Genomic DNA, 25,564 nt, shown 5'->3' with positions numbered 1-25,564 from the left:
ACATATGGGAGTCATGGTCAGGTGTCCACAGACTTTTGGCCATATAGTGTATAGCTGTTTTTGTTTAAATTGGGGTGCAGTTGGGATGCACACCACTCAAGGCTTATTGATTATATTAGCTGATTAACTGGATCAAGTGGATGAGGAGATGAAAAGAGGAAACTGCGCAATGGTTTAGGTGTGTGTGAAATATAAAAATAGTGAAATATAAAAAATGACAACCACGGCGCTGTGTGTGTGTGTGTGTGTGAGAGAGAGAGAGAGAGAGAGAGAGAGAGAGAGGGAGTGAGTGTGTGACTCGGCGTGCGCGCGCACCGCGCCCCCACACACCACCAGACGGAGCCTCCCATTCTGGTAAACTGCGAGCACAAACAGAGGCGCTGGGCTATTTCATCTGTGCAGACTGTGTAGTCGAAAAGGCGAATATTGCAGCTGAAAACAGGACAGCCTTTTCTGGGTTTATTAGTGATCATGTCAGCCAGACCGGGATTCTATCGCCAGGAGCTCAACAAGACAGTATGGGAGGTGCCCGAGCGCTACCAGATCCTCACGCCGGTCGGCTCGGGCGCGTACGGCTCCGTGTGGTGAGTTCTAACCTGAGAGGCATGAGACAGCATGGTATAGCCCACATCCCCGGAATGCTTCATCATATCAAATGCAAAGAATAAATAAATCAATACATACATACATACATAAACCCACTCTATTTCTGATTTACCCAATCATTACAAATGGCCTAGTATAGACCAAGCGCATTGTAAGCACCCAGTACCTTATTGCAGTTATCATTCAGCAGCATGGATTTTTTTTAAATCGAAATGAAGTTTATTAGTCAGTCCTGAAGCTTTGATATTCAGGAAGTTATATAAACAAACCTCAGTAAACACAGTTCACCCAGCATTGAGTGTTGAGTGTATATGGAGAGGATGCGCTGGGGAAGTAGGTATCAAATCAGGGGTTCATCAGTGACGTGGCGTCTGGCTTCTTTTAACCCACCATTCATATCATATCATAATCACATCATTTATGATCATTCACTTGAAATCTAACAAGCAAATAAATCTGTCTATGCCTTTTCACTTCTGATGTGAACCCTTATGCATATGCACTTCATTCGAAACAATGGAAACAAACCAACTCCATGAAAACAAAAGTAAAAGATGATATCTAACCACCTCACTCTTCTATATTTACCATGTCAACATGTCAGTATGTAGATAACAGTTGAATGTGGCCTGTTATTTTATGACCAATTCATTGTCCAGTATCTGTCACAATAGTTTTTGTGCCTAAACAAAAGGTTTGCAAACAACTCTATCTGCTCCTGACCAGGGCTTCTATATGCACAAGTAGGTTTGCAGCATGTTGGAGAATACAAGTCATATAGACTCACTATGTATTTAAGCAATAAACTGTCATTATTGCAACGCCTAATGTGTGCACATAGTCTTCCTGTTGGCTAGCATGCAAATGCCTCGAAGCTATATGATTAGAGACCACCCAGTGACATGCCTATATGGTTGCCATGGTGAGCTGTCATGGTGATATTGTTCCTGCATCATCTTAAAATATCTGTCTAGTCTTAGTGCCTTTGAGCAACGATAAGCTATTATTATTATTATTATTATTATTATTATTATTGACATACACTGGGAAATAAAGCTATATGACTCACAGTTTAAGTGTTCAATTCCCACCCATCTGGAAATGAGAAAATGTGAAGGAAACCACATACAGTACTTGTGAAACCAGCAGTGTTTTCAAATTGCTGCTCATGCATGCTGCTCATGTCTTGGGCAACGTCACAGGGCAACACAAATGAGGTAGAGCAGTCTACTGTGTGAGTGTGTATATTTGAGCTGCCAGACCCCCATGAACAGTCAGCTGGTGGACTGGCGGGTGAGAGGATCTAAGCCATCTTTCCCAGAGTCAGTTGTGTTCTTTTGGACTTCTGCCCATGAACTGCCCTTAAATTGCTATACACTATACAGCCATAAGTATATGGACATCTGAGCACTGAACATTGTGTTCGACAACCATGGGCATTAATAATGTGTTGTTTCCCCTTTGCTATTGTAATACCCTTTCAATCTTCTGGGAAGGCTTTCCACTAGATTTTGGAGTGTGGCGTTGGGATTTTTTTAATCATTCAGCCGGAAGAGTACAAGAGGTAAGGCACTGATGTCCAGCAAGAAGGCCTGGCATGAAGTTGGCATTGCAATTCATCCCAAATATGTTCAGTGGGTTGAGGTCAGGGGTCTTGCAGGCCACATCAACCTTTGTAAACCATGTCTTCATGGACTTCGCTTTGTGCACATGGGCATTGTCATGATGGAACAGGTTTGAGCCTCTTAATTCCAGTGAAAAGAAATCTTAATGCTACGGCAAACAAAGTCATTCTAGACAATTGTGTGTTTCCAACTTTGAGGCAACAGTTTGGGAAAGACCTTTATATGGGTATTATGGTCAGGTGTCCACATACTTTTGGCCATATAGCGTACTTACCTTTATATGCTATCCTGTATGGAATCCTCAAAACAATGAGCCTGGTATAATAGATTAGTAAATAATAGATAAAAGTTGATTATAGAGTGAGTTAGAAATATTAAAAATCCCTTCAACTATTTCCTAAACTCTTAAATAATCAAGAAAATAAACCTAACTTCATACTATGCCTCATTTTATCATTTTATCACACCTCTAGGTGTGAATGAGTCTGTGAATGTGTGTGCATGGTGCACTGCGAATGACTGGCATCACATCCGGGGTGAATTCTCCTGCCTTATGCCCAGATTTACCATTGGCTCCAGATTCACCACAACCCTGACCAGGGTGAAGCAGTTACTGAAGATGAATGAATGAAGGAAGGAGTATTTCCTAATGGCCCCACAGCTTATAAGATAATGAGAGGAGCATGTCCAGACCTATCTAAGTTTATACTGGCCCAGTGGGTTTCTTCAGACATTGATGAAATGCAGACCAGAGCAATTAAAATTGTCAATATTGACCACTTTTTTCATTGCCCAATGAGCTGCTGTTGATTAGGGTGGAATTTTACAGCTTTTAGAACATAATACACCATGTTTTCATTAAAGCCAGCACCATTTAAAGATGAAGCCTCATAAATATTTTCTGAAATGTCTTCAGCCTGATTCAGAATATCATGACACAAAAATGTTTGCCTTTCTGTGTCAATAGTTAGAGACAGAATGGTATGTAAAGGCTTTTTATGGGTTTCTGTCTCACTATGGTTTTGTGGGATTACTAGACAGTGATTAATAATGCACCATAATATTTCATCATATATGTACAGTATTTAGGCTCTGTACCTAATATGTTTGGCTGCATATGCACCGAATTCTACATGAACATGTAGCTTGAGCCAACTGCGGTCAACACGAGTGGTTGCCTATACATGACTTTTATCATTTGGGGATTCCATAGTGCAGGCATCCTTTCTAATCAGTAAATTTGTCTAATTAGGGCACACGATATAAAGCAATAAAAATTATTAATTTGGATCTAAACAAAGTAGATGTCCATGAACAAACAGCAACACTTTATCTTATAAAAATCTTTTATGGGCTCTGGCAGAGGGAATTTTCTCTGCAGTGACATTTAATGCTTCTCTATCTTGCAGGCTAGTGGATAATTGGGAGTTTGGCAGATGCCTGCAGAACACTGCATGTCTCAGTGTGTAATATCAGCTGTAAAGTAAGGCTGCATTCAAAAGAACTTGTGATATTATTAAAAGAATTCATTTCTATGCATTATTGGTATGTAATAAGCATGTTTGTGTCATACAACTTTGAATGTGGGCAGACAACTGTAATTAGTTTCTGCTTTGTCTTACTCAAAACTGATGTGAATGACTGAAGCTTTGCTAAGACTGTGTCCTATCAGCCGATGCGTATATACGCTCCCTGGCTACTTTATTAAGAACACCTGTACATCTGACCATTCAGATCAGCCAATCATGTGACAGCTGTGAAATGCATAAAATCATGCAGGTACATGTCAAGTGCTTCAGTTAATGTTCAAATCAAACATCAGAATGGGAAAAAATGTGATCTCAGTAACTTTGACCGTGACATGATTGTTGGTGCCAGATGGACTGGTGTAAATATTTCCCAAAACCACTGATCTCCTGGGAATTTCACACACAGCAGTCTCTAAGAAAAAACTAAGAAAATATTAAAACCATCCAGTGAAAGGCAGTTTTTGTTGATGAGAGAGTTCAGAGGAAGTCGGGCTGGTGGTGGCGGTGTAATGTTGTGGGGAATATTTACTTGGTGCACACTGGGCCTTTTAATGCCAGTTGAGAATTTTTTGAATGCCACAGCCTGTCTGAGTATTGTTGCTGACCATGTATATCCCTTCATATCCACAATTTACCAATCTTCTAATGCTACTTCCAGCATGCTAATGCACCAGGTCACAAAGCACATATCATCTAAAACTGGCTCCATGAACATGACTGTGAGTTCACTGTACTTCAGTGGCCTCCTCTGTGACCAAATCTGAATCCAATAGATACACAATATGAATGTGCAGCTGATAAATCTGCAGTGATCATATGAGGCAATCACATCAACATGGACCAGAATCTCATGAATGTTTCCAGCACCACACTACAAAGAATTGCTTCTGTTTTGAGAGCCAAGGGGGTCATACCCGGTATTAGTATAGTGTTCCTAATAAAGTGGCTGGGGACTGTATGTTCAAGAGCAGTTCAACTCTGGTAAACTACTTTTAATTTTTACACCTAGGAATATGTTGGTGTGAGCTGTAGTGATGTGTTTTTGTACTGGTACCAAAAAAAAAATTCTTATCAACACAGCCTAAGGTAGGGGAATAATAATATTCAGGGTTTGGGTCAGACACCCTACCGCTTTATAGAGCAAATTCAGGTAGTTTTCCTGTTGTCATGCCCCTGTATCAAAAACCATCTGTGCCACTGGCTGCTGATGTGATACATCACTGGTGAGGGGGTTATTCACAGGAAGACATTCTCTTATTTATTTACTGTGTAGAAACTATATAGAGGTATGTATTTTGGACATTTTCACAGCTCAAGTACATGACAGAGACAACTGACAAGTCCGTTAATTCCCAGGAGCTGATCACTTGGGTTTTATGCCCTCAACAAAACTTAATTGCTGTTTTATAACACAGGCTGTTTTGTAACACTGGCTCTGTCTCTCTCTTTGCTTATTCTTTCCATGTTTTAGAGTCAAAGCAATTGAAACTTTTGTTGTTTGGCACTATTTTTTGATTGGCCTCTAAAACTTCAGGCTGCAATTATGAGGCCTGATATCCCTGATCTCTTGCTAGTATCAGGTAGATAAGTGTGTTTGTGTCTGAAAAACCAGCACAAAGATGTGCTTTGGCAGTGTGGACAGGAAATAAACTCCTTCCCTTGGTGAGTTGATGTTATGGTCCTCAACTCAAGTCTAACACCGGCCCACAGCTTTTTTTTGTAAAATATTCTAGTAATGGAACATTACTTTTGTTTAAGGTCATAAATGATCAAAATAAGAGATAATGCAGCTTAAAGTACTTCTTGGATGGAATAAGATTTCTAGACATTAAGTAATGTCTGCATAAATCAAAGAGATAAGACTGTCTTCATGACGTACACATGTTCGTAGGATGTGTGGCTTATGCAGAAGGTGTGGTTGTGGTCATAGGTCACATGACTACAAAATGTATGTAAGCTGTAACTGTGCTAGAAACTCAATAATTTACCTAGAACCCCCGGAATCATTGCATCTCTGACATTTTAAATGTTGTCAATATTTTATTCTTCCGTGTTTGAGACTAAGCCAATACGTGGTTTTGTTTCGGAGACGGTAGAACAGAGCACTTCCTGGAATGTCTCTATACTGAAGAAAAAGCTCTTTTCCCACACCATACAGTCCAATGGAATCTTTACCAATATGACAATTTAAATGGGACATACAGTATATTACCTGGGTTAGTTCTGCTGCTCATTTTATAGAAGGTGAAATATGTCATAAGCTTTCTAGACACGTGCATGCACAGTCTGTAAAATTTACAGATTCAGATGGGACTAAAATGCCAGAGATACTCTGGTAATGATTCCATTACCCCACCTCCAAAAATTTCAAGCATCTCATAAAATTTTCTAGTTACCCATTGTACCTAAATTTTTTAATTCAATTAAAGTTCAGTGAACTGCACATTTTAAGTTGTTGTGACTATAACAGTGTATGAAATGGGAATAGAAAGCTGTGTCAGTTAAATGTTTTTTTTATTTCCTATACATAGAGCTAATGGGTTGAATAATATAATTTGTGTTGTAAGATAATTTTGTTTAGTTCACCTAACTATTACACAATTATCAGAAAGTTGACTTAGCCATAAATATTACACTGTGACAATCAAAAGCAAATTATATAGTGTATAATAAAAGATACATGACTCACTTTCTTTCAGTAACTACTTTATAGTCGCAGTGGATCCGGCGCCTATTCCAGGTACATAGGGTGTGAGGTGAGAACACACCCTTTATGGGATGCCAGTCTATTTCAGGGCAATAAATGACACCATGCAACATTCATACACACCTAAGGGTGGACCAAAAGTGTGTATTTCCTGTGATAGCAGTGTACAGTCACACATGGGTAACACTTTGGCGAAGGGGGTGAAGTGGTAGAACAGAAGGTAGTGTTGGTTGTCTTACAGCTCCAGTGTCCATGGTTTGGTACAAATCACTGGTTACCATTTCAAAAAATATGCCGGAAGATGGATTAGCTACTCTAAATTGCACCTAGGTACATATCTTATGGCTGTGTGACCATGACCAGGATAAAGAATGAATGAATGATGATTAATTTGGATGAAGCTCTTTCATATTTCAGCATAGCAATACTGCTGTGTACAAAACAAGATTCTCAGAGGAATGTTTTGTTGAATGCAAAGTGGAACAATTTAAATTCAAACCAAATATGGTGCGTGATCTAACTAATGTTCGTAGGGTTCAAATCCATGCACCAACATTCTGTCTATGTCTAATTAAAACCTTTCTAGAGTGTTTCCAGACTGTTTCTGTTACAATAGCAAAGGAGGGAACAACTTCCTGATAATATCATAGATTGCAGAAAAATGTTAGACAGGCAGGTGCAGAGATACTCTTTCGACATATGGTGTATGGTGTTCAATAATGTTCTCTACTTCATATCACGTGTTCCATAATAATTTTTTACCAGATTTTATATAAAGCATAAATCTCACGTTTGTCCTTAGTAACTTCAGTCACACTTTTGTTTAGCTTTATTTTACTCTAGCAGTATTCAGGAGATGCATATATGGAAGACACCAGCATTTGAGAATGTGCACATGTTCAAGACCTGTTTTTTGTCAGCAGGGTAACAAACATAGTTGAAATATTTATTAGCCTTAGATTGTAGCTAGTGCTTTGATATTGAGCTTTTCTAAACCTTGTTTTGGGTCTAAATAGAATTAGTGTACTACACTTTCAAGATTTTAATCCAGCTTTCTCCCTGTTTTTCACTCTCCTGTTATCTTCATGGTCATTTTGCAAACTATGTTTCAAGTTTGTGTTTGCTCTACATGCTGTCCCTTACATTATTAACATGACCTCTCCTCTCCTCTCCTCTCCTCTTTACCTCTCTTCACTTTCCTTTAGTTCGGCCTATGATGTACAGCTTCGTCAGAAGGTAGCCATTAAGAAGCTCTCGCGGCCATTTCAGTCTCTCATTCACAGTCGGCGCACCTACAGAGAACTGCGATTGCTCAAGCACATGAAACACGAGAATGTGAGTTAGCCACACACAACACACATAAAGTAAATTACTCAGATGCGGATAGTACATAGTTGTATTTACTTGGTTACAGATACTTTAGGATTTGTGGTTCATGCATATTTTATTTTTGCTTAAGTATTTTTGTCTCTGTAGAAATGCATGGTTTCCAGTCAGAGAATTCCAGTCCAAATCGTGCAAATTTCTTGAATTGACTGCCCAAATGCCAGTGATTTACTACATATTCACATATGTTTTGTAGAGCAGTATGTGAGAGATGACTACATAGTGGTGTTAAACAGGAAGCAGAATGTGAATAATCAGATTCCATACCACTCAGCTCCACGGATTGAATGACATAAGATCCAGATGGATAATTCAGTATGTCTGGTGAAGCTAGAGTAGTCCACCGTAGCTCTGTACTCATCCTCTTGTAATCACTGTAACATCAACTGCAGTCAGTTTATTTACAAATATTTAGATATAAACATAGTATTATATATATATATATATATATATATATATATATATATATATATAGTCATATTTAGATATAGTGTATATGTATTTATGAAGTCATGCAGAGGCAGTTGTTGTAGATACAGTGGGTATAAAAATTTTACACACTCCTGTTAAAATTGCAAACAAGGTAAATCAGTTCAGATCTTTTTCCACCTCTAATGTGATATAGCACCCAACAATATTCAAGTTAAATACAATTAGAAACTACAGTGCCTATAAAAAGTATTCACCCCCTTGGATGTTTTACTTTTTTATTGATTTTATATATCAATCATGGTCAATATAATTTGGCTTTTTTGACAAAAATAAATTACAAAAAAACTCTTTAATGTCAAAGTGAAAACAGGTTTCTACAAAGTAATGTCAATTAAATAAAAATATGTAATGTGAAATAAGTGATTGCATAAATATTCACCCCCTTCATGTCAGTATTTAGTAGATGCACCTTGCAATCACAGCACTGACTCTGTGTGGATAGGTTTCAATCAGGCTTGCACATCTGGACACTGCAATTTTACTCCATTCTTCTTTGCAAAACTGCTCAAGCTCTGTCAGGTTGCACGGGGATCGGGCGTGAACAGCCCTTTTCAAGTCCAGCCACAAGTTCTCTAATGGATTGAGGTCTGGACTTTCCAGACATTCACGGCCACTCCAGAACATTCACCTTGTTGTCTTTAAACCAGCTTTCACTGTATGCTTCGGGTCATTGTCTTGTTGGAAAATAAATCTTCTCCCAAGCCATAGTTCTCTTGCAGATTGAATAAGATTATCCTCCAGCATTTCCCTATATTTTGCCGCATTCATTTTACCCTCTACCTTTACAAGCCTTTCAGGGCCGGCTGCCGAGAAGCATCCCCACAGCATGATGGTGTGTTTGTGGTGATGCGTAGTGTTTGGTGTCCGCCAAACATAGCGTCTTGTCTGATGGTCAAAAAGCACCATTTTGGTCTCATAAGACCAAAGAATTTTCTTCCAATTGACCAAGGAGTCTCCCACATGCCTTTTAGCGAACTCTAGTCGAGATTTAATATGAGTTTTCTTCAACAGTGGCTTTCTCTTTGCCACTCTCCCATAAAGCTTTGACTGGTGAAGAACCCGGGCAACAGTTGTTGTATGCACAGTCTCAGCTGCTGAAGTTTGTATCTCCTTCAGAGTAGTCATAGGTGTCTTGGTGGCCTCTCTCACTAGTCTCCTTCTTGCACGGTCACTCAGTTTGTGAGGACGGCCTGATCTAGGCAGATTTAGACATGTGCCATATTCTTTCCGTTTCTTGATGATGGATTTAACTGAACTCTGGGGGATGTTCAGTGTCTTGGAAATTTTTTTGTATCCATCCCCTGACTTATACTTTTCAATAACCTTTTCTCTGAGCTTTCTTGGAGTGTTCTTTTGTCTTCATGGTGTAATGGTAGCCAGGAATACTGATTAACCAGTGACTGGACCTTCCAGACACAGGTGTCTTTATACTACAATCACTTGAGACACATTCACTGCACTCAGGTGATCCCCATTTCACTAATTGTGAGTCTACTAGCACCAACTGGCTGGACCTCTGTTGAATTAGGTCAGTCATTTTAAAGGGGCTGAATATTTATGCAATCACATATTTTTATTTAATTGACATTACTTTGTAGAAACCTGTTTTCGCTTTGACATTAAAGAGGTTTTTTTGTAATTTTTTTTTGTCAGAAATTATATATAATTTGTCAGCCAAATTATATTGACCATGATTGGTTTATAAAATCAATAAAAGTGTAAAACATCTAAGGGGGTGAATACTTTTTATAGGCACTATATTTGAAATGGGGAAAAAGAACAAACTTACAATAACCTGGTTGCATAAGTGTGCCAAAGAAGTGTGTATAAGTGTGTCAAAGGCATCATCAACAACTCTTAAAAATTGAACAAAGGACAAGCATATCAGGGAGGCTGCCAAGAGACCTACAGCAACATTAAAGGAGTTGCAGGAATATTTAGCAAGTACTGGTGACTCACATGATTTATCTCAGTTTTTACTGAGATAATTGCAACAGAGCGAAAGTAGTGAGAAGTGAGTGTTGTCCCCATTCTCACATACTGTTTCAATATTAGGATACCACTGTTCCTTCAGAAAGCCATTTTCAGAATATTATCCTAAACAGTGAAAAATTTAAAACCCTATTATAAAAATCAAAATTATAACATTATAATTATAAATTACATAAAATCCAGTTATAACAATGCAGCATGACATTCAAAAAGCACAGCAAAACAAGATTGAGATCATGTATGAGTTTTTTTTATTGTTGCTTGTTAACATGGCAGACAGACAATAATATACAATGAAAGAAAATCAAATGAAGATACTGTTTAGGGTGACAGAGTGAGAGTGATCACATTAATATATGTGGAAAAACAAGACATTAGTCATTATCTCTCTAGCTTGTCCCCCAAACATTCCCCTCTTGCTGCAGACTGCTACTAAACCATGCCCCCATCTGCTACGTAACTCCCACAGCCTGACACAGGCCAAGGAGCTCCCCCACCCTGACAATAGTGAAAGTCAGCACTACCATCTGCGCCCCTGGCTTGTGAACCGCTGTAAACTTAATAGGATGTCATGGCAGATAACAAAGAGTGATCCACGCATTGGCATCCTTCATGCGATGGATCCACTACAGGGGAGCGATGTCTGAATAGAGAGTGAATAGGTGCCCCAATAAGTAGTGTCAGAGAGTGAGAATTGTCCACTTAATAGCCAGACCCTCCTCTCAATGGTGCAATACTTGGATCTCCCATGAAGAGCTTCCCTGTTCTCCATCTCCACCACCTGGGACAGAATGGCCCCCAACCCTCAGTCCAACACATCAGTTTGCAACACAAAAGGGAGAAAGAAGTCAGGGACGCGAAGCAAGACACTGCTCTGGTGCTCTCTTTTTAGTAAGATCAGTTATTGTGGTTCTGAGGTCTGAATAATTGGTTACAAACCTGCGATAAGATCCCGCCAGCCCCAGAAACTGTCTCACCTGCTTTTTGGTCTTGGGTCATGGGCAGTCCTCACTTGTAGCTGTTTTACCCATTTGGGATGCACTTGCTCATGACCCACATGGAAGCCTATAAGCCTGTGGATTTTTGTCAAATTTTGAACAGCATTCACCTTGCAGAAGTCCACATAGAAATGGACTGTCCTGTCAGGCTGTGGGCACACTGGGGCTGTTCCAGTCACTGTTTGTCTCCCTTAATGCTCTCATCTCTAGCAGTTGTCTCTATACATCCTGAACCACTGTCCTTTGGTCTCACAGGTCCCAGATGTACTGAACATCATTTTATTGAGTGTTGGACCGTCCTCCTAGCTTTCTTTAATTACATTCAACACCCCCTGGGCTTCCACCCTTATAATAACTCAAAAGGGGAAAACCCAGTGGAGGCCTAGGGCACCTCCAGGACTGCAAATCGTAGGACTTCTAACCATTCATCCCCAAATTCACCTATCATTGCGTATGAACTTACATATCATATTTTTTAGTGTTTTATTAAAGTGGTCAGGTTTGTATTTGTATTTTGTTTGACGTAAGGGCTGTGCCTTGAACAGTTAGGATCCCTATCTGCTACACCAACCTACAGTAGTTCCACATAGTTTAAATAGTTCCACATCTGACTTTTATGTGACACTTGGACAGCAAAATGCTAATCTGTCATCCAGTGAGTGACTACAGCAAACAACACATGATTGCGTGTTGACTACAGCAAACATTGCATGATTTAATAAAGTGCTGGAGTACTGTGTGACCCGTTTGTTGGCTAAAGGTTAACATCAAGCTGAAAGAAACCCTGTTTGGAATTCATGCATGCTTTGTAACACTACACACCCTTTAATTACACATCCTAACCGAAACTAAACGCACTGTATTGCCCATTTGTGTTTATGCATTTTCTTAGGTTATTGGGTTGCTAGATGTTTTCTCTCCTGCAGCATCACTAGAAGAATTCAATGAGGTGTAAGTATCTACCTGGACCTCAAGCTACAATTTGGTTCTACAATTTTCCTGTGGGATGATAAATGTATGTGATAAAGGCTATTTATGTTATAGTATGGAATAAACTTTTTAGATAATACACATTCATACTGTTACTTATCATCAAATATAATACGTCATCCTGTGGCTATGCCATGTAATCTTTTCTCTGTCACCTCTCTATCTTTTCAGCTATCTTGTCACTAATCTAATGGGAGCAGACCTCAACAACATAGTCAAGTTTCAACGCCTTTCAGATGAGCATGTGCAGTTCCTCATTTATCAGTTACTTCGTGGCCTTAAGGTATTTCAGGGATTGGACTTATATTGTGCTTTTTTTTCTTTTCTTTTTTTTTCTTTTATTATATTTTGAAAGCTCTAAAATGCACTTCTGGTTTCTCTCTGCATTTTGTCTTTATTCCCTTCTTCCTTCAATATCTATAATTCAATTTCTCTCTTCTTTTCTCCAAAAACAGTACATCCATTCAGCTGGACTAATACACAGAGTGAGTTTTTCCCCTTTTCTTTGCTTATTCTATGTTCTGTTAACAAACTACTGCGTGTAGATGCAGATGCCTGTAGGAGCTGATTTGCTAATTTAATTACCACGTACCTGTGTAATGCAGTAGTGCACTATATATTTGGGCAATCGTTTTTCCTCTATATTAAATTTTGCCTGCTTTCTTAAGCCATTGGAACATGCAGAAAAGTAAGAGTGCACATCTGCATTATTTCTTGTAAAAATAAAATCTGGACAGTTGAAGTTATTGCAAGAATGAAAGTTTTCATAATGACATTTGAGCTTCGGCTAATAGTATGTGGAAGTAAGTGGATATACAATATGATCAATGAAGTGGTTTGACCAGACTATATACAAGGAGAAATGTAGAAGGAGAAATATATTGTCTGACTAGTGTTTAAGTTGTATATTGTGTACATAATTATATACTGTGTTTTTTAAATCAAATATTTGTTTCATAGGATCTAAAGCCAAGCAATGTAGCTGTGAATGAAGACTGTGAACTCAGGGTAAAAACTATACTGCACAATTTTATTATATGTTAAAGATTAAAATATAACAGTATAAAATATTGGAGTATAAAGTGGTCTGAATGGCTGATTGCATTTGATTGTATCATCAGATCCTGGATTTCGGATTGGCCAGGCAGACTGATGATGAGATGACTGGGTATGTGGCAACACGCTGGTACAGAGCGCCTGAAATTATGCTCAACTGGATGCATTATAATCAGACAGGTGAGAAAGACTTATCAAAGCAATCTTATAAAATATACTGCTCAATAGTCTTATTTTACCTACTTGCATGCTGTTATTAAATATTGTTAACAATTATTCATAGCAGTAGGTACCAAGAAATATTTGTTTTAAAGTCGATTGCAATTATTTATGTGCACATTACATGGAGATGTGACTCAGTCACAAAATTTCACAAATTTTAGTTGATTATTGTTTTTCCCCCAATGTTCAGAAATTAGGTAATAGTTACAATTTTATGTAATGATGCCAAAAGCTCCTGCAACAGTCTTGAGGCCACAGATGCATACATAAAAGAGCTATATGTATTTTACTAACTTTCCTGTCTGTTTAATGTTGGTCGATGATGGATACTAGCATTGCTTTGTCAGTAGAGAAAGTAAAAACATAATTAATCTTATGATTTTGACTATTCCATTATGTTCACTGCACAGCATAGATTATTAGACCAAAACTTTGAAGTGTAATGTGAATATGTATCTGTATTTTTATCTTAAATATTTTAACAACGCAGTATTTAGAGTTCTTATTGTTTATAACAATGTGCTGTTTTATTGTGATTTATTTAACAAGAAAAAAACTTTTCCCAAAGATGTAATAGTTTCAAATATGTGATTCAAGTTGAATGGTAATTTTTCTTTTTCAGTGGATATCTGGTCTGTGGGATGCATTATGGGTGAGCTTATCAAAGGGAAGGTCTTGTTTCCAGGAAATGACTGTATCCTTTATCTACCCAAGACTAGATGCACGTCTAAGTGTTGCCTTTAAAAGAGCTGCTTTCTCTCTCTAGAAAGAGAGAAGCTTGCAATGCAGTAGTCTCATTTACATTATATAATCTGATAGCAAGAAAGAACACAAGTACTAAATATTTAATATTAAGTGTAAGACAGAGAATTAAGTTTTGAGCTGATACAGTAGTACAATATCCATAGATTTACATATTTTTGTTGTTGGAAGTATTAGACTTGAGCCTTTTGAGTTCTTTTATGCATGGTACATTCATACTGGTATATTGAATATTCTCACAAAATAGCAGGTGGATGATATGGCAGTGGTACGGAGCTACATAAGACTTTTATTTTTATATGGCGATGATCTTTAATGCTGCTTCTTCAGATATAGATCAGCTGAAGAGAATCATGGAGGTGGTTGGTACCCCAACTCCTGACCTTCTTAAGAAGATCTCTTCAGAGCATGTGAGATTTATTGCATGTAGATTCTATATGGGAGGATTGTAATTTGTAGCATTTTTCCAGGGCCAATTTGTACAAACTCGTCTGAAAGTTAAGACCCTGTGGCTAGTTTAAGTGGCTGTATGGAATTCAGTAGAATAATTGACTCTAATAATTCCTATGTTTAATGGATCACATCCACATATTATAAATGTTAATGGTAAGCCCATCAGCAGCTAATAGTGTGGATGTTTGATGTTTGAACTTTTATTGTCCAGGCCCAGAAATACATCCAGTCTCTTCCCTACATGCCCCAGCAGGATCTGGGGAAGATATTCAGAGGAGCCAATCCACACGGTGAGACATAGATAGATAAACATACAGTTGAGGCCAATTGAGATATTCAAACTGAGATGCAACTGAGATATTCAAACTCAATTTTTCCTAACTCCACACATTTCATGTTATACATTTCCTGTGTTAAATCAATTAGGGTATCTAGTTTATTTAGTATTTGGCAGAATTGCCTTTTAATTGCTTGAACTTAAATCAAACGCTTGGGGAAGCCTTCTACAAGCTTCTCACATTACTTTGCTGGAAGCTCTGCTCATTCATCCTGACAGAACTGGTGTAACTCAGTCAGGTCTGTGGGCCTCGTTGCTCAGACATGCTTTTTTAGTTCAGTCCACAAATTTTCCGTAGCATTCAGATCAGGGCTTTGTGATGGCCACTCCAAAACTTTCACTTTGCTTGTCTTTAAGCATTCTGTTACAGCTTTGGAGTTGTGCTTAGGATCATTGTCCTGCTGGAAGACCCACTTGTGACCAAGGTTTAACTTTCTGGCTGATGTCTTAAGGTGTTATTTTAGTATTTCTAAGTAATCTTTATTCCTCATTATTCCATCTATTTTCTGAAGTGCACCAGTCCCTTTTCCAGCAAAACACCCCAACGACATGATGCTGCTTCCATGCACACAGCTGGAATGGTGTTCTTTGGATTAAGAGCCTCACCCATTTCCCCCCATACATAGAGCTGATCATTATGGCCAAACAGTTCAATTTTTGTTTTCCAAAAGGCTGTTGATTACCTGCAAGCTTCAGTCTGCCATTTAATGCCAGTCATGGAGTCGAGGCTTCTTCCTTGTGCGACAGCCTTTCAGGCCATGGCAATGGAGGTTAATGCACATGCAGTGTATGTGTGGTCCCAAGATTTTTATATTTGAATACAATTATTTGTACAGATGCTCTTAGTACATTCAGTTGTTTGGAAATTGCTCCTAAGGAGGAACCAGACTTATGGAGGTCCACATTTATTTTCTGAGGTCTTGGCTGAGTTACTTGGATTTTCACATGGTATCAAGGGCAAAAGAGGCACTGGATCTTAAGTAGGCCCTTAAATACAACAACAGGTGCACTCTCACTTAACTCCTAATTATGCCTTTGGCCAATCAGAAGCTTCTAAAAGTCATTACATCATTACATTTCTGGAATCCTCCAGACTGATTAAAGAGACAGTCGACTTGGTATATGTAAACTTTTAACCGACTGGAATTCTGGAGTTAAAGCTGAAATAAAACTGACTCTAGTCAATTGTTTTAAAATTACCTGTGATGTGAACAAAGTAGATGCCCTAATTGACTTGCCGAAAAGAAATATATGATAACATGAAATGTGTAGAGTTGTGTAAAATTGAGTTTGAATATCTTTAGCCTAGGTGTTTGTAAACGTTTGGCCTCAGTGATACCAGCTTAACTTTATTCTTTGGTTCGGGAGACATTCTTAAATTGTGCGAAAGGGTAGATGATAGCTTTTATCTTCTAACTTCTAACCAAATCCAAACACAACACTTATTGTATATTGTAAGAGCTATATTATGTCTATTCCTTCAGCAAATAAAGCGTATATTTTTAGCCAGCCTGATCAATATTTACCTCCTGTAATCTTATACCTAATTTTACTTCATGTGCTTCTTACCTTCATTTCTCCCTTTCTCTATTTATGCCTGTATCTTTCAGCGGTAGATTTGCTGAAGAAAATGTTGGTGTTAGACTGCGACAGGCGGATCTCTGCCACTGAAGCCCTGTCCCACCCTTATTTCTCTCAGTACCATGATCCTGAAGATGAGCCTGAGGCACCACTATATGACCAAACCCCCGAGAGCAAGGACCGCACACTGGAGGAATGGAAGGGTCAGAGAAAAAGAGATATTGTTTTACATATTGAATAATGCTGCTTGACAGAATCATGCTATAACTTTGACTTTGTGTAAACTTGCTCCAACTAATAGGTGTATATATTTTAAAATTGAGTGCATAATTGATATTCTTTTATCTTCCCTCCATATTCTTTCTACAGAACTGGTGTTTGAGGAAGTTAACAGTTTTAAAGCCCCTGTCAACCAAACAGACAGCCTCCAGGCCGAGCAGTAACAGTTACTGTTCAACATTCCAAACCTGAGTCTAACCAACTACCCAAGAAGGACAAATACTGTTGATTTGTCTCTCATTCGACTCAAGACTGAGGATCTGAGGACCTGCCGGTTAGGCAACTGGAAAATGAGAACAGTGCATTCCATAGGCTTAAAGGCTTTGTGTGTGTGTGTTATATACTTATGAATGCCAGAAAGTAATATGTCTCTGCTTTCTAGGACACATTATAGACTCCTACATGCACAACCAATATATTATTATAGGAAGCATGTTGTGTTTTTATTGTACTTTTTTATTACAAGGACAATACAAGAAATGTGGAGCAAAATATGGATGTCAATCAAACCAAGGTGAAGAGGAAAAGGTCAGCCTGATATCTACATGTTTACAGTGAAGGATTGACTGAAAGGCATTAATATTAACCTTATGTAATAAAAGACTTGGATGAAGGATGAATTTTGGCATTATGAAGTTATGAGTGTGGTTCAAAATACGAAAACAGCACAGTTAGTGTTACATTATTCACAGTATTGGTTTGTTGCGCCAAAGACTAAAGGAAACCAAAATACTTACAAGTATACATATAGATGGGTGACAAATTAAAAGAAAAACTGTTGACTGTTATGCTGTGAAGGCAATTTGCTAGCATGGTTTGTGTTCATTTGCCTCCTTGGAGGGAAGAGTCAATGGAAATTATTACAAAGCTCTTCTGACAGATCACATGATGAAATATTTCTATCCTGATGTTGGTGGTCTCTTCCAGGATTGCGTTGCTCCCATCCACAGGGAGCGAGAGCTCACTGTATGATTTGATGAGTGTGAAAATGACGTGAATCATATGCTATGACCTTAACCTTAACCAGATCTGAACCTATGAGAGAATTTTGACAAATGTGTTTGATAGCGTTCTTAACCACCATTACCAAAACACCAACTATGGGAATATCTTTTGAGGAACAATGTTCAACATCTCCAGTACAGTACCAGACACTTGTAGAATAGTTTTTTTCCTCCACTTGTATACCTGTAGCTCTGTTTCCATTCTTTTGTTAACCTCTGGCATTTTATGTGTCTATCATTTACAGTATGTATTGTATGTATGCATACACATACATATAGTTAAGTGCAAAAGTTTGCATTTCCTTAATTTGAAATGAAACCAACAGTCAAAAAGTTAATGTTAAGATATTACTAGTTAACAAAATTCTATTTCTGAATGTGATCTAAATGTGGATGCTATTCCATATATCTCTAAAGACTTCTTCAGTTCTCCTGTTGTTTACTTTGAATCTCTCTGAGTTTTTTTTTTTTTATTTATTTCATCATCTACCCTTTGTATAGTATAGTTACTTCTGTAAAAGGTCAATCTTTTGTTTTAGGTCTTGTAAAAGCTCTTTTCTTGATGCCAGTGACCCAGCTGCTTACAGCAAACAGCTTACAAATAAGTGTGTTTGAAATGCTCATGCCTCACATAAGACTTGTTGAAAGTAAACACGTGGTTGAAGTCTTTAGACACATTAATGAGGCAGATTTAAATAAATGAACTTAAGAGTGACACGGGGACGTGATATACTGTAACATACAGCATGTCTAAATGTGGTAATATCTCACTATTCAAGATCTTCTTTATATCATTTAAAACAATTGATTATAATATGGACATCTTATATACCTCAGTTGCTTCTGTGAGTGTGTGAATATGAAATGTCTGACTTGAAAGTGATACATGTTTTGTGTTGAGATGTTTTATGTTGTTTTTAATAGCTGTTCTTCCACTGACTGAACCACCAGTTATTAGAGAAATGGATAACTACAGTTGGTTTGCACTGCACTGGTTTAACCTACAGTTATGAATTCTTTAGACCTCAAACCTTTTTGTAAAATAAATGAATAAATTCTACCAATGCCCTCAGTACAGATTTATTTCATGAGCATAATCCAAATATCCAAATATTAGGCTTGTTATTTAAATATGTACAATAATATTTGGGCTATTTACTGGAACCATAGAGGTTTTTATTCCTGAACTTTCCATTCACATGACACTTTTTTAAAATCAAATTGTCGTTAGATTGAAGTTGAAGTTATTTATGTGTTCAATTCAAGTGAGCAGTCAGACAGGCTAAAAACTACAGAAACACAAGATTAATAACTATAACTTTGATAGTGTTGGCTTGTGATGTCCACCACTGTAGCAAAATTATTTGCTTCATCATCAACACTTAATTAAAATATTAAACATCGATTTAATGCTTTCTTCAACCTATTGGTGCAATAATGAAAAATAAATGCAGTTTTTTAATGATAGCGTCGTTATTAAAAATAGAATTTTACAGGCCAGCTCCTAATATGTTGTCAGTGTTTAGCAATTGTTGAGCAATGTTTACTTTAAAGATATCTGAAGTATACCAAATGTTGTTGATATTTGTGAATTATTTTAGTTTTCAATATTAGTGAATTAGTTTTTTAAAACTAGATTTAGCATCTATAGATTTCTATCTAGCTGTGTTATTATAGCACTAGTTTTTCTCTTAATGTTTTTACATTTCAATTTTATTTCATTATAAAGTGGAATTTAAAATGACTATTTCTAGCATGAATAGGAAGAATGCTGGAATTCTTTATTATTGTATTCTACTTTGATAATCAGGCTTAATTGTTACTGATTTGCACAACACAACTGCGGTTTAGGAACATCTGTGAATGGATGTATGACTAAAACATCATGTAAATGATCCGTAGCTGGAAACAATAATGGTCAGTACTAGCTGGCTTATTGTTTATGTTGGTTTGATGAGTTCGATTCCCAAAGTGCATTCTGGGACAAATGGAATGCGACAGAAACTTTGTTGTGCTGTTGCTCTCCCTCACAATCTCTTTGCATGTTTGTAAAACAATTACTCTTTAGGGGCTCTTTAAGGACAAGAAGAATTACTGGGCCTTTGTTAGGAGTCCTGCTTGCCCCCTATTCAAGTGTGAGCTATCCCACCCTCCCCCTCACAAAAGGCAGGGGTTATGCATGGGTTTAGTATGTTGAGGCTAAAATAAATGCTAAATAATATATTTAAAAAGTGAATGTCTAGGATTATATATATATATATATATATATATATATATATATATATATATATATATATATATATATATATATATATATATATATAAAATACAAGGTTATACACTATAATTAGGTTATACACTTAATTTAATTGGACTTGGTTTTCACAAGCCTGTAAAAGATAGGATTTGAATAGACTAAAAGGTTTACTTTTTTATGCAAACTGCTTTTGTTCTCATGAGAAAGAGATTTTTACTGTATAGATGCGAGACTGTGAGGCGTGTGAAGTGCAGAGGATGTTGAACACCCCCTGTGTCCCTGCAGGCTGGTGCGCACTCGGGTTCGGGTGTCTGCGGGAGGTTGGGAGCAGTTGCCATGAATCCATGAGGGAGAACGCAGACAAAAACACACTTTGACTTTCCGACAATATGTCACTGTGTATAAGGACCGGATTTTACCGCCAAGAGATCAACAAAACAGTTTGGGATGTACCGGAAAGATACCGAGATCTCATCCAAGTGGGCACCGGCGCGTACGGAACGGTTTGGTGAGTACACTGCTGTTACGCAAAGATGCCGATGCAGCCTATTGTCATCTGAACACACAGCGGCTCACTGAGCTGAGAGACAAAGCTCAGCGTAATCATAGTTCTCTTAAACAGCTCTCTTAAACAGGACCAGTTCTTATTTTTGTGGCTTTTTCAAAGCGCAGTGCGCAGGTTTTTACATTATTCCACCAGGGCGCATGAAACAAGACAAACAAAACAAACAAACAAACAAACAAACAAACAAGAAAAAAAGAAAAGAAAAGAACAGAAAAAGTTGTGTTGCTTGATAGAATCATTGGAATAACAAAAACATAGTTATATCTTATAAAGTTATATGCCAGGAAACTTAGTAATGCTGTTATTTTTGTATGCAATGCAACAAGCAATGAAATAGTTGCATTTCAAGTTAAACCTAATGATAGCTTAGATGTCTGAATACTTTCCATATGCAATCATGATTGCATAAAACTGACATGCAGGTTAGCTGTCATGGCCGACTTTCTTAGAAAAAAAGTGGTTCTGTGTAGAACATTGTAACAGAGGAGTTCCCTGTGAGACATGAGTCCATGTAGAACCTCAGTAGGAAAGGAAGAATGCTCATCTCTCCAAAGAACTACTGCAGAAGACTAATAATCATTTATTCACAATGATTTACTGTAGGAGCATTAGTGTTTAGAAACAGGTTTGTTAACTGTTTGAAGGCTAAAATGTGGCCTAAATATCATCCTCTGTCCTTTCACAGCTCTGCCATTGACAGGAAGACTGGTATACGCGTTGCTATCAAGAAACTCCATCGTCCTTTCCAGTCTCGACTCTTTGCCAAGCGAGCTTACAGAGAACTGCGACTAGTCAAACACATGAAGCATGAGAATGTAAGTTAATAGCACTGGAAAATGGTCATTAATTATAACCACTGCCATGTTTTTCTAATCTCTCACTGAAGTCCTGCATGATAAATATCAGTGTCAAATTTTTATCGGCTGAAACAGGTGATCGGACTGTTGGATGTCTTCACGGCTGAACTATCCCTGGACAGATTCCATGACTTGTGAGTTTATCATTTTCATTTAACATTCATTGTAGAGAATACACATTTCTAGTCTTGAAGTTTGAGTATCACAAATACTTCTCTCGTTCTGGTTCTGGTAGTTATTTGGTGATGCCATTCATGGGCACTGACCTTGGGAAGCTTATGAAGATGGAAAGGTTGTCTGAAGACAGAGTGCAGTTTCTTGTGTATCAAATGCTCAGGGGGCTGAAGGTTAGAGATACTCATGCACACTTAAAATTGCATGCATTTTGTTCAGCTTCTACAGACTTGAAGAATGTGTGGCTATTTCCCTTTGTGTTTTGTAGATACTGACTTGCTGCCTCTCTTTCTCCACAGTATATTCATTCTGCTGGAATCATTCACCGAGTATGTGACCTCTGACATGTTAATGATATGCGTGGGGGCTGGGTGGTAGGATGGCCACTCCGTTCAACACCCACATTCATTCTCTGTCTATAGCTCTTCTGTCTTTTTTTCCCACTGAATGGATCTTGAAGTCACACAAAACTTAATAAATGTGACTTTTGGGTGAAATAATTTGAGTGTGCAGACTGGTCAGTGTAGAAAAATTGTTACTCCAGTGATTTTGCTGCATCATTTATGAGAATAAGAGTGATAAATATCTCACTGGAAAATCATAGCATTAAACATTAAAATGACCTGCAAGTGTTATTTTTTTCATAAACCATGAGAGCCAATCAGGTTCCAGTATGTGAATGCAGCTCTTGTAACACCTTTTCCAATCAGCATACTCATGAAATCTGTATTTTTTGATTATGGTAAAGGAGTAGGCATTTCTGTGTCATTTGTGTGTTGTCTTTGTGTTGGCATTTTTTGTGGAACTGCCATGTCAAGCAGTAATTTATCATTCAACTTTGGGAAAAACATGGTCTTAAAACAAGTTTTGAGTAACTTTAAAGATGCTTTTTCTGTTTATTTTTAAAAACAGTGTTTTTCTATATATGAATACAGGTTTAGCTTTTGTGAATACCAAATATCCCTAAGATGATCAGAAATAATTAGTATTTTGACCATATGCTAACAGTTGTGTGCGTATGTGTGAATACCACAAGGTTATGTGTGTTCTTTGGTTGATCTTCACCAGGATCTAAAACCGGGGAACTTGGCTGTGAATCAGAACTGTGAGCTGAAGGTAATCATTCTTCAAAAAATGTAAACAGAAAATTTAAAAAAGTATATCTCCTAAATCAAAGAGTAGCTTTACATTTATTAAACTGTGTTGAAAATGTATGCCTTTATGTCATTCTCTGCCAAAAATGTATATATGAAATGTTATTATGTTGTGAAAGTGCTTGGTGTCACCTGTTATTCATATATGGAGATACATGGCATATGATATACCATGATGATTCATAATTAATTAATGTCATATAATTGCTTGTCCGTTGATAATAAATAGTAAAATACTCTCCTTAACCAGGAGACTGTGAACACTGCATTATTATGAGTTTCATTGTTCCTGTACTTGTTGCAGATACTGGATTTTGGGCTGGCGAGGCAGGCAGACTCAGAGATGACAGGTTATGTGGTGACCAGGTGGTACAGAGCGCCTGAAGTCATCCTGAACTGGATGCACTACTCACAGACAGGTAACATGCACACAGTTAAACTTATTGTTGCAGTTGTATATGGAGGGGCTTGTATCACTGACCTGTGACTGTTGGTCTGTGAAGTTTCCTAGTTCTCTTACTGCATTGAATTTTCAGTGCAGTAAACGTCAGAGGATGTAAAAAAGAAGAAATAGTAAGGAAATAGCTTGCATTTTTCAAAAACTTGACCCATTGCCTGAAAAAGTGTAAAGAGTATTTACTATGGTTTTGCCCTCTGATCGACCCTACAACTACCTTTGATATTCCTTGACAATATAATCAGAACCATATTTAACTACATATGATGCTTTGTAGAGATGAAAAAATGTTTTACTTAATCTTAAATCAGTTAAACTTAAACTAGTTTCCTGTTGTTGCTGTTTCTTGTGGCTTGCAGTTGACATCTGGTCAGTTGGTTGTATCATGGCAGAGATGCTTCTTGGAAGGCCACTCTTCAAAGGAAATGATCGTATCCTTTCTTTCTTACTTCCTGAGACACCAACCAATGAAACCCAGTTTCACATGATATGTTTACACTGCACATGGCAGCAGTGACAAAGTGATTTCAGTTGGCAGCATTTAGATCCAAATTGACCGACTTCCTAACTCGACCTATGAAACGTTTATTTCCTTGTGATTTAATCCTTGACCCTGAGCTATAGATTTGGACCAATTGAGAGAGATTATGAAAATCACAGGGACACCAGCACAGGACTTTATCCTGAAACTCCAGAGTCAGGATGTGAGTGGTGTGAAAACAAACACGGCCAAGTAAATATAATGCACAATGATACCATTATTGGCATTTCATCTTTATATCCATGTGTCACTTTTTCAGGCCAAAAACTACATTAGAAGTTTGCCTAAAGTGCCAAAGAAAGACTTGCACTCTATTTTCTTTAAATCCAGCTCAGATGGTATGTAAAACAGTACATATACGAAATTAACATATCTATCAATTCCACTAAAAGCTCCAGTTAAGGTGCATGTATGTGATATCTGTGTATGTCTTTAAGTGGTGAGTTCCATGGACAAGATGCTTGTGTTGGATCCTGACAAGCGTGTGAGTGCCTCGATGGCTCTTGAGCTTCCCATGTTTGCAGACTTTCGAGAGCCTGAAGAAGAGACAGAGGCTTTGCCCTACGACCACTCCATGGACAACGCTGACCTGCCTCTCGAGCAGTGGAAACGTAAGTGCAGGGAGGGAGGTTGAGAATAAAGAAAGAAAAAATAACATATAACAATAGGGGAAGGAAGATGGATGTGGAAAATGGTGAAATGTCTAATTAACAAAAATGTGAGAAGAAGTTAGCCAGAAGAGAAGTCAATAAGAGAAGAACAATATATCTAACCAGAGTATTTCTCAGAATTTATCATCTTATCCATGTCTTCTCTACAGGTCACACTTTTACAGAGATCCTGTCCTTTCAACCACCGCTCATTGAGCTCAGAGACTCCAAAGACACTTCTCTCTGAGTGGATACACACACATAGCAGTGTCTGCCAATGAAAAACTGCCATTCAAACTATGTGCGTGCTAGAAAACATAGAAGAATTTCTTGAAAATGATATTTCGTGTACAGATTGTTTGTGTACTTCCTGTAGCTTGTATATTTTTATTAAGCAATTTAGAAAGAAATGAAACAATTTCTGAATAAAATGTACAGGATCAGTAAGTCAGCCCATATTTAATGTAAACATTTTTTTGTTCCTGTAGTTCAGTTCCTTCATGTAACTTAATAAAATAAATATGCTTTCCAGCCAACACTGGCCTGTGACAACCAAAGCAAGTGAACAGTGCTATACTGTAACTTCATCAATCTCTAAATGGGAGTGCAGGGGGTTCTGTGCAAAACTATTTCAGATTTAAGTTTTATTATTACCAAAGGTCTTACTGTCTAACGATAAAACAGTAAAGTTCATTGTCAGTAATTTATTTTCATGAAATTAAAAAATTAGAATTAAACAATGCAAACGGAATTACAATTACATTGATTTTCAATCTGTTCAATGTACACTGATGCAAATCAATGTACATTGATCTGTTTGAAACTGTATTGTGGACATATTAATTCCTTTAATGACTCATTAGATAATAAATTACTTTCTTATTTGAAAG

General features: G+C 37.6%; 2 protein-coding genes across 2 annotated transcripts; both read left to right on the top strand.

Moving 5' to 3' along the window:
* Positions 1 to 324: 324 nt before the first annotated feature.
* On the top strand, positions 325 to 19,517 carry mapk11 (mitogen-activated protein kinase 11). Its single transcript, XM_026923092.3, has 12 exons — positions 325 to 584; positions 7,673 to 7,802; positions 12,228 to 12,286; positions 12,497 to 12,608; positions 12,781 to 12,810; positions 13,286 to 13,333; positions 13,447 to 13,561; positions 14,226 to 14,297; positions 14,696 to 14,775; positions 15,030 to 15,108; positions 16,766 to 16,939; positions 17,106 to 19,517. The coding sequence occupies exons 1-12, from the start codon at positions 472 to 474 to the stop codon at positions 17,177 to 17,179; spliced, it is 1,086 nt and encodes a 361-aa protein (XP_026778893.1). The 5' UTR covers positions 325 to 471; the 3' UTR covers positions 17,180 to 19,517.
* A 1,016-nt stretch (positions 19,518 to 20,533) lies between these two features.
* Positions 20,534 to 25,316, top strand: mapk12b (mitogen-activated protein kinase 12b). Its single transcript, XM_026923091.3, has 12 exons — positions 20,534 to 20,784; positions 21,527 to 21,656; positions 21,774 to 21,832; positions 21,934 to 22,045; positions 22,172 to 22,201; positions 22,941 to 22,988; positions 23,331 to 23,445; positions 23,843 to 23,914; positions 24,108 to 24,187; positions 24,284 to 24,362; positions 24,462 to 24,635; positions 24,845 to 25,316. Exons 1-12 carry the CDS (start codon positions 20,666 to 20,668, stop codon positions 24,919 to 24,921), a joined length of 1,095 nt encoding a protein of 364 aa, XP_026778892.3. The 5' UTR covers positions 20,534 to 20,665; the 3' UTR covers positions 24,922 to 25,316.
* The last annotated feature ends 248 nt before the right edge of the window (positions 25,317 to 25,564 follow it).

The sequence above is a fragment of the Pangasianodon hypophthalmus genome, chromosome 18 (assembly GCF_027358585.1).
Source record: "Pangasianodon hypophthalmus isolate fPanHyp1 chromosome 18, fPanHyp1.pri, whole genome shotgun sequence".
Classification (NCBI taxonomy): Eukaryota; Metazoa; Chordata; class Actinopteri; order Siluriformes; family Pangasiidae; genus Pangasianodon; species Pangasianodon hypophthalmus.
This window is presented reverse-complemented; position numbering and strand designations above follow the sequence as displayed.

Bases quoted from the DNA above. Each gene is read 5' to 3' on its own strand.
- mapk12b (XM_026923091.3), top strand. From the start codon at position 20,666: ATGTCACTGTGTATAAGGACCGGATTTTACCGCCAAGAGATCAACAAA. The intron at 21,657-21,773 runs GTAAGTTAATAG...CGGCTGAAACAG, and splicing joins AACACATGAAGCATGAGAAT to GTGATCGGACTGTTGGATGT. The intron at 23,446-23,842 runs GTAACATGCACA...TGTGGCTTGCAG, and splicing joins GATGCACTACTCACAGACAG to TTGACATCTGGTCAGTTGGT.
- mapk11 (XM_026923092.3), top strand. From the start codon at position 472: ATGTCAGCCAGACCGGGATTCTATCGCCAGGAGCTCAACAAGACAGTA. The intron at 12,811-13,285 runs GTGAGTTTTTCC...TTTGTTTCATAG, and splicing joins CAGCTGGACTAATACACAGA to GATCTAAAGCCAAGCAATGT. The intron at 14,298-14,695 runs GTATCCTTTATC...CTGCTTCTTCAG, and splicing joins CTTGTTTCCAGGAAATGACT to ATATAGATCAGCTGAAGAGA.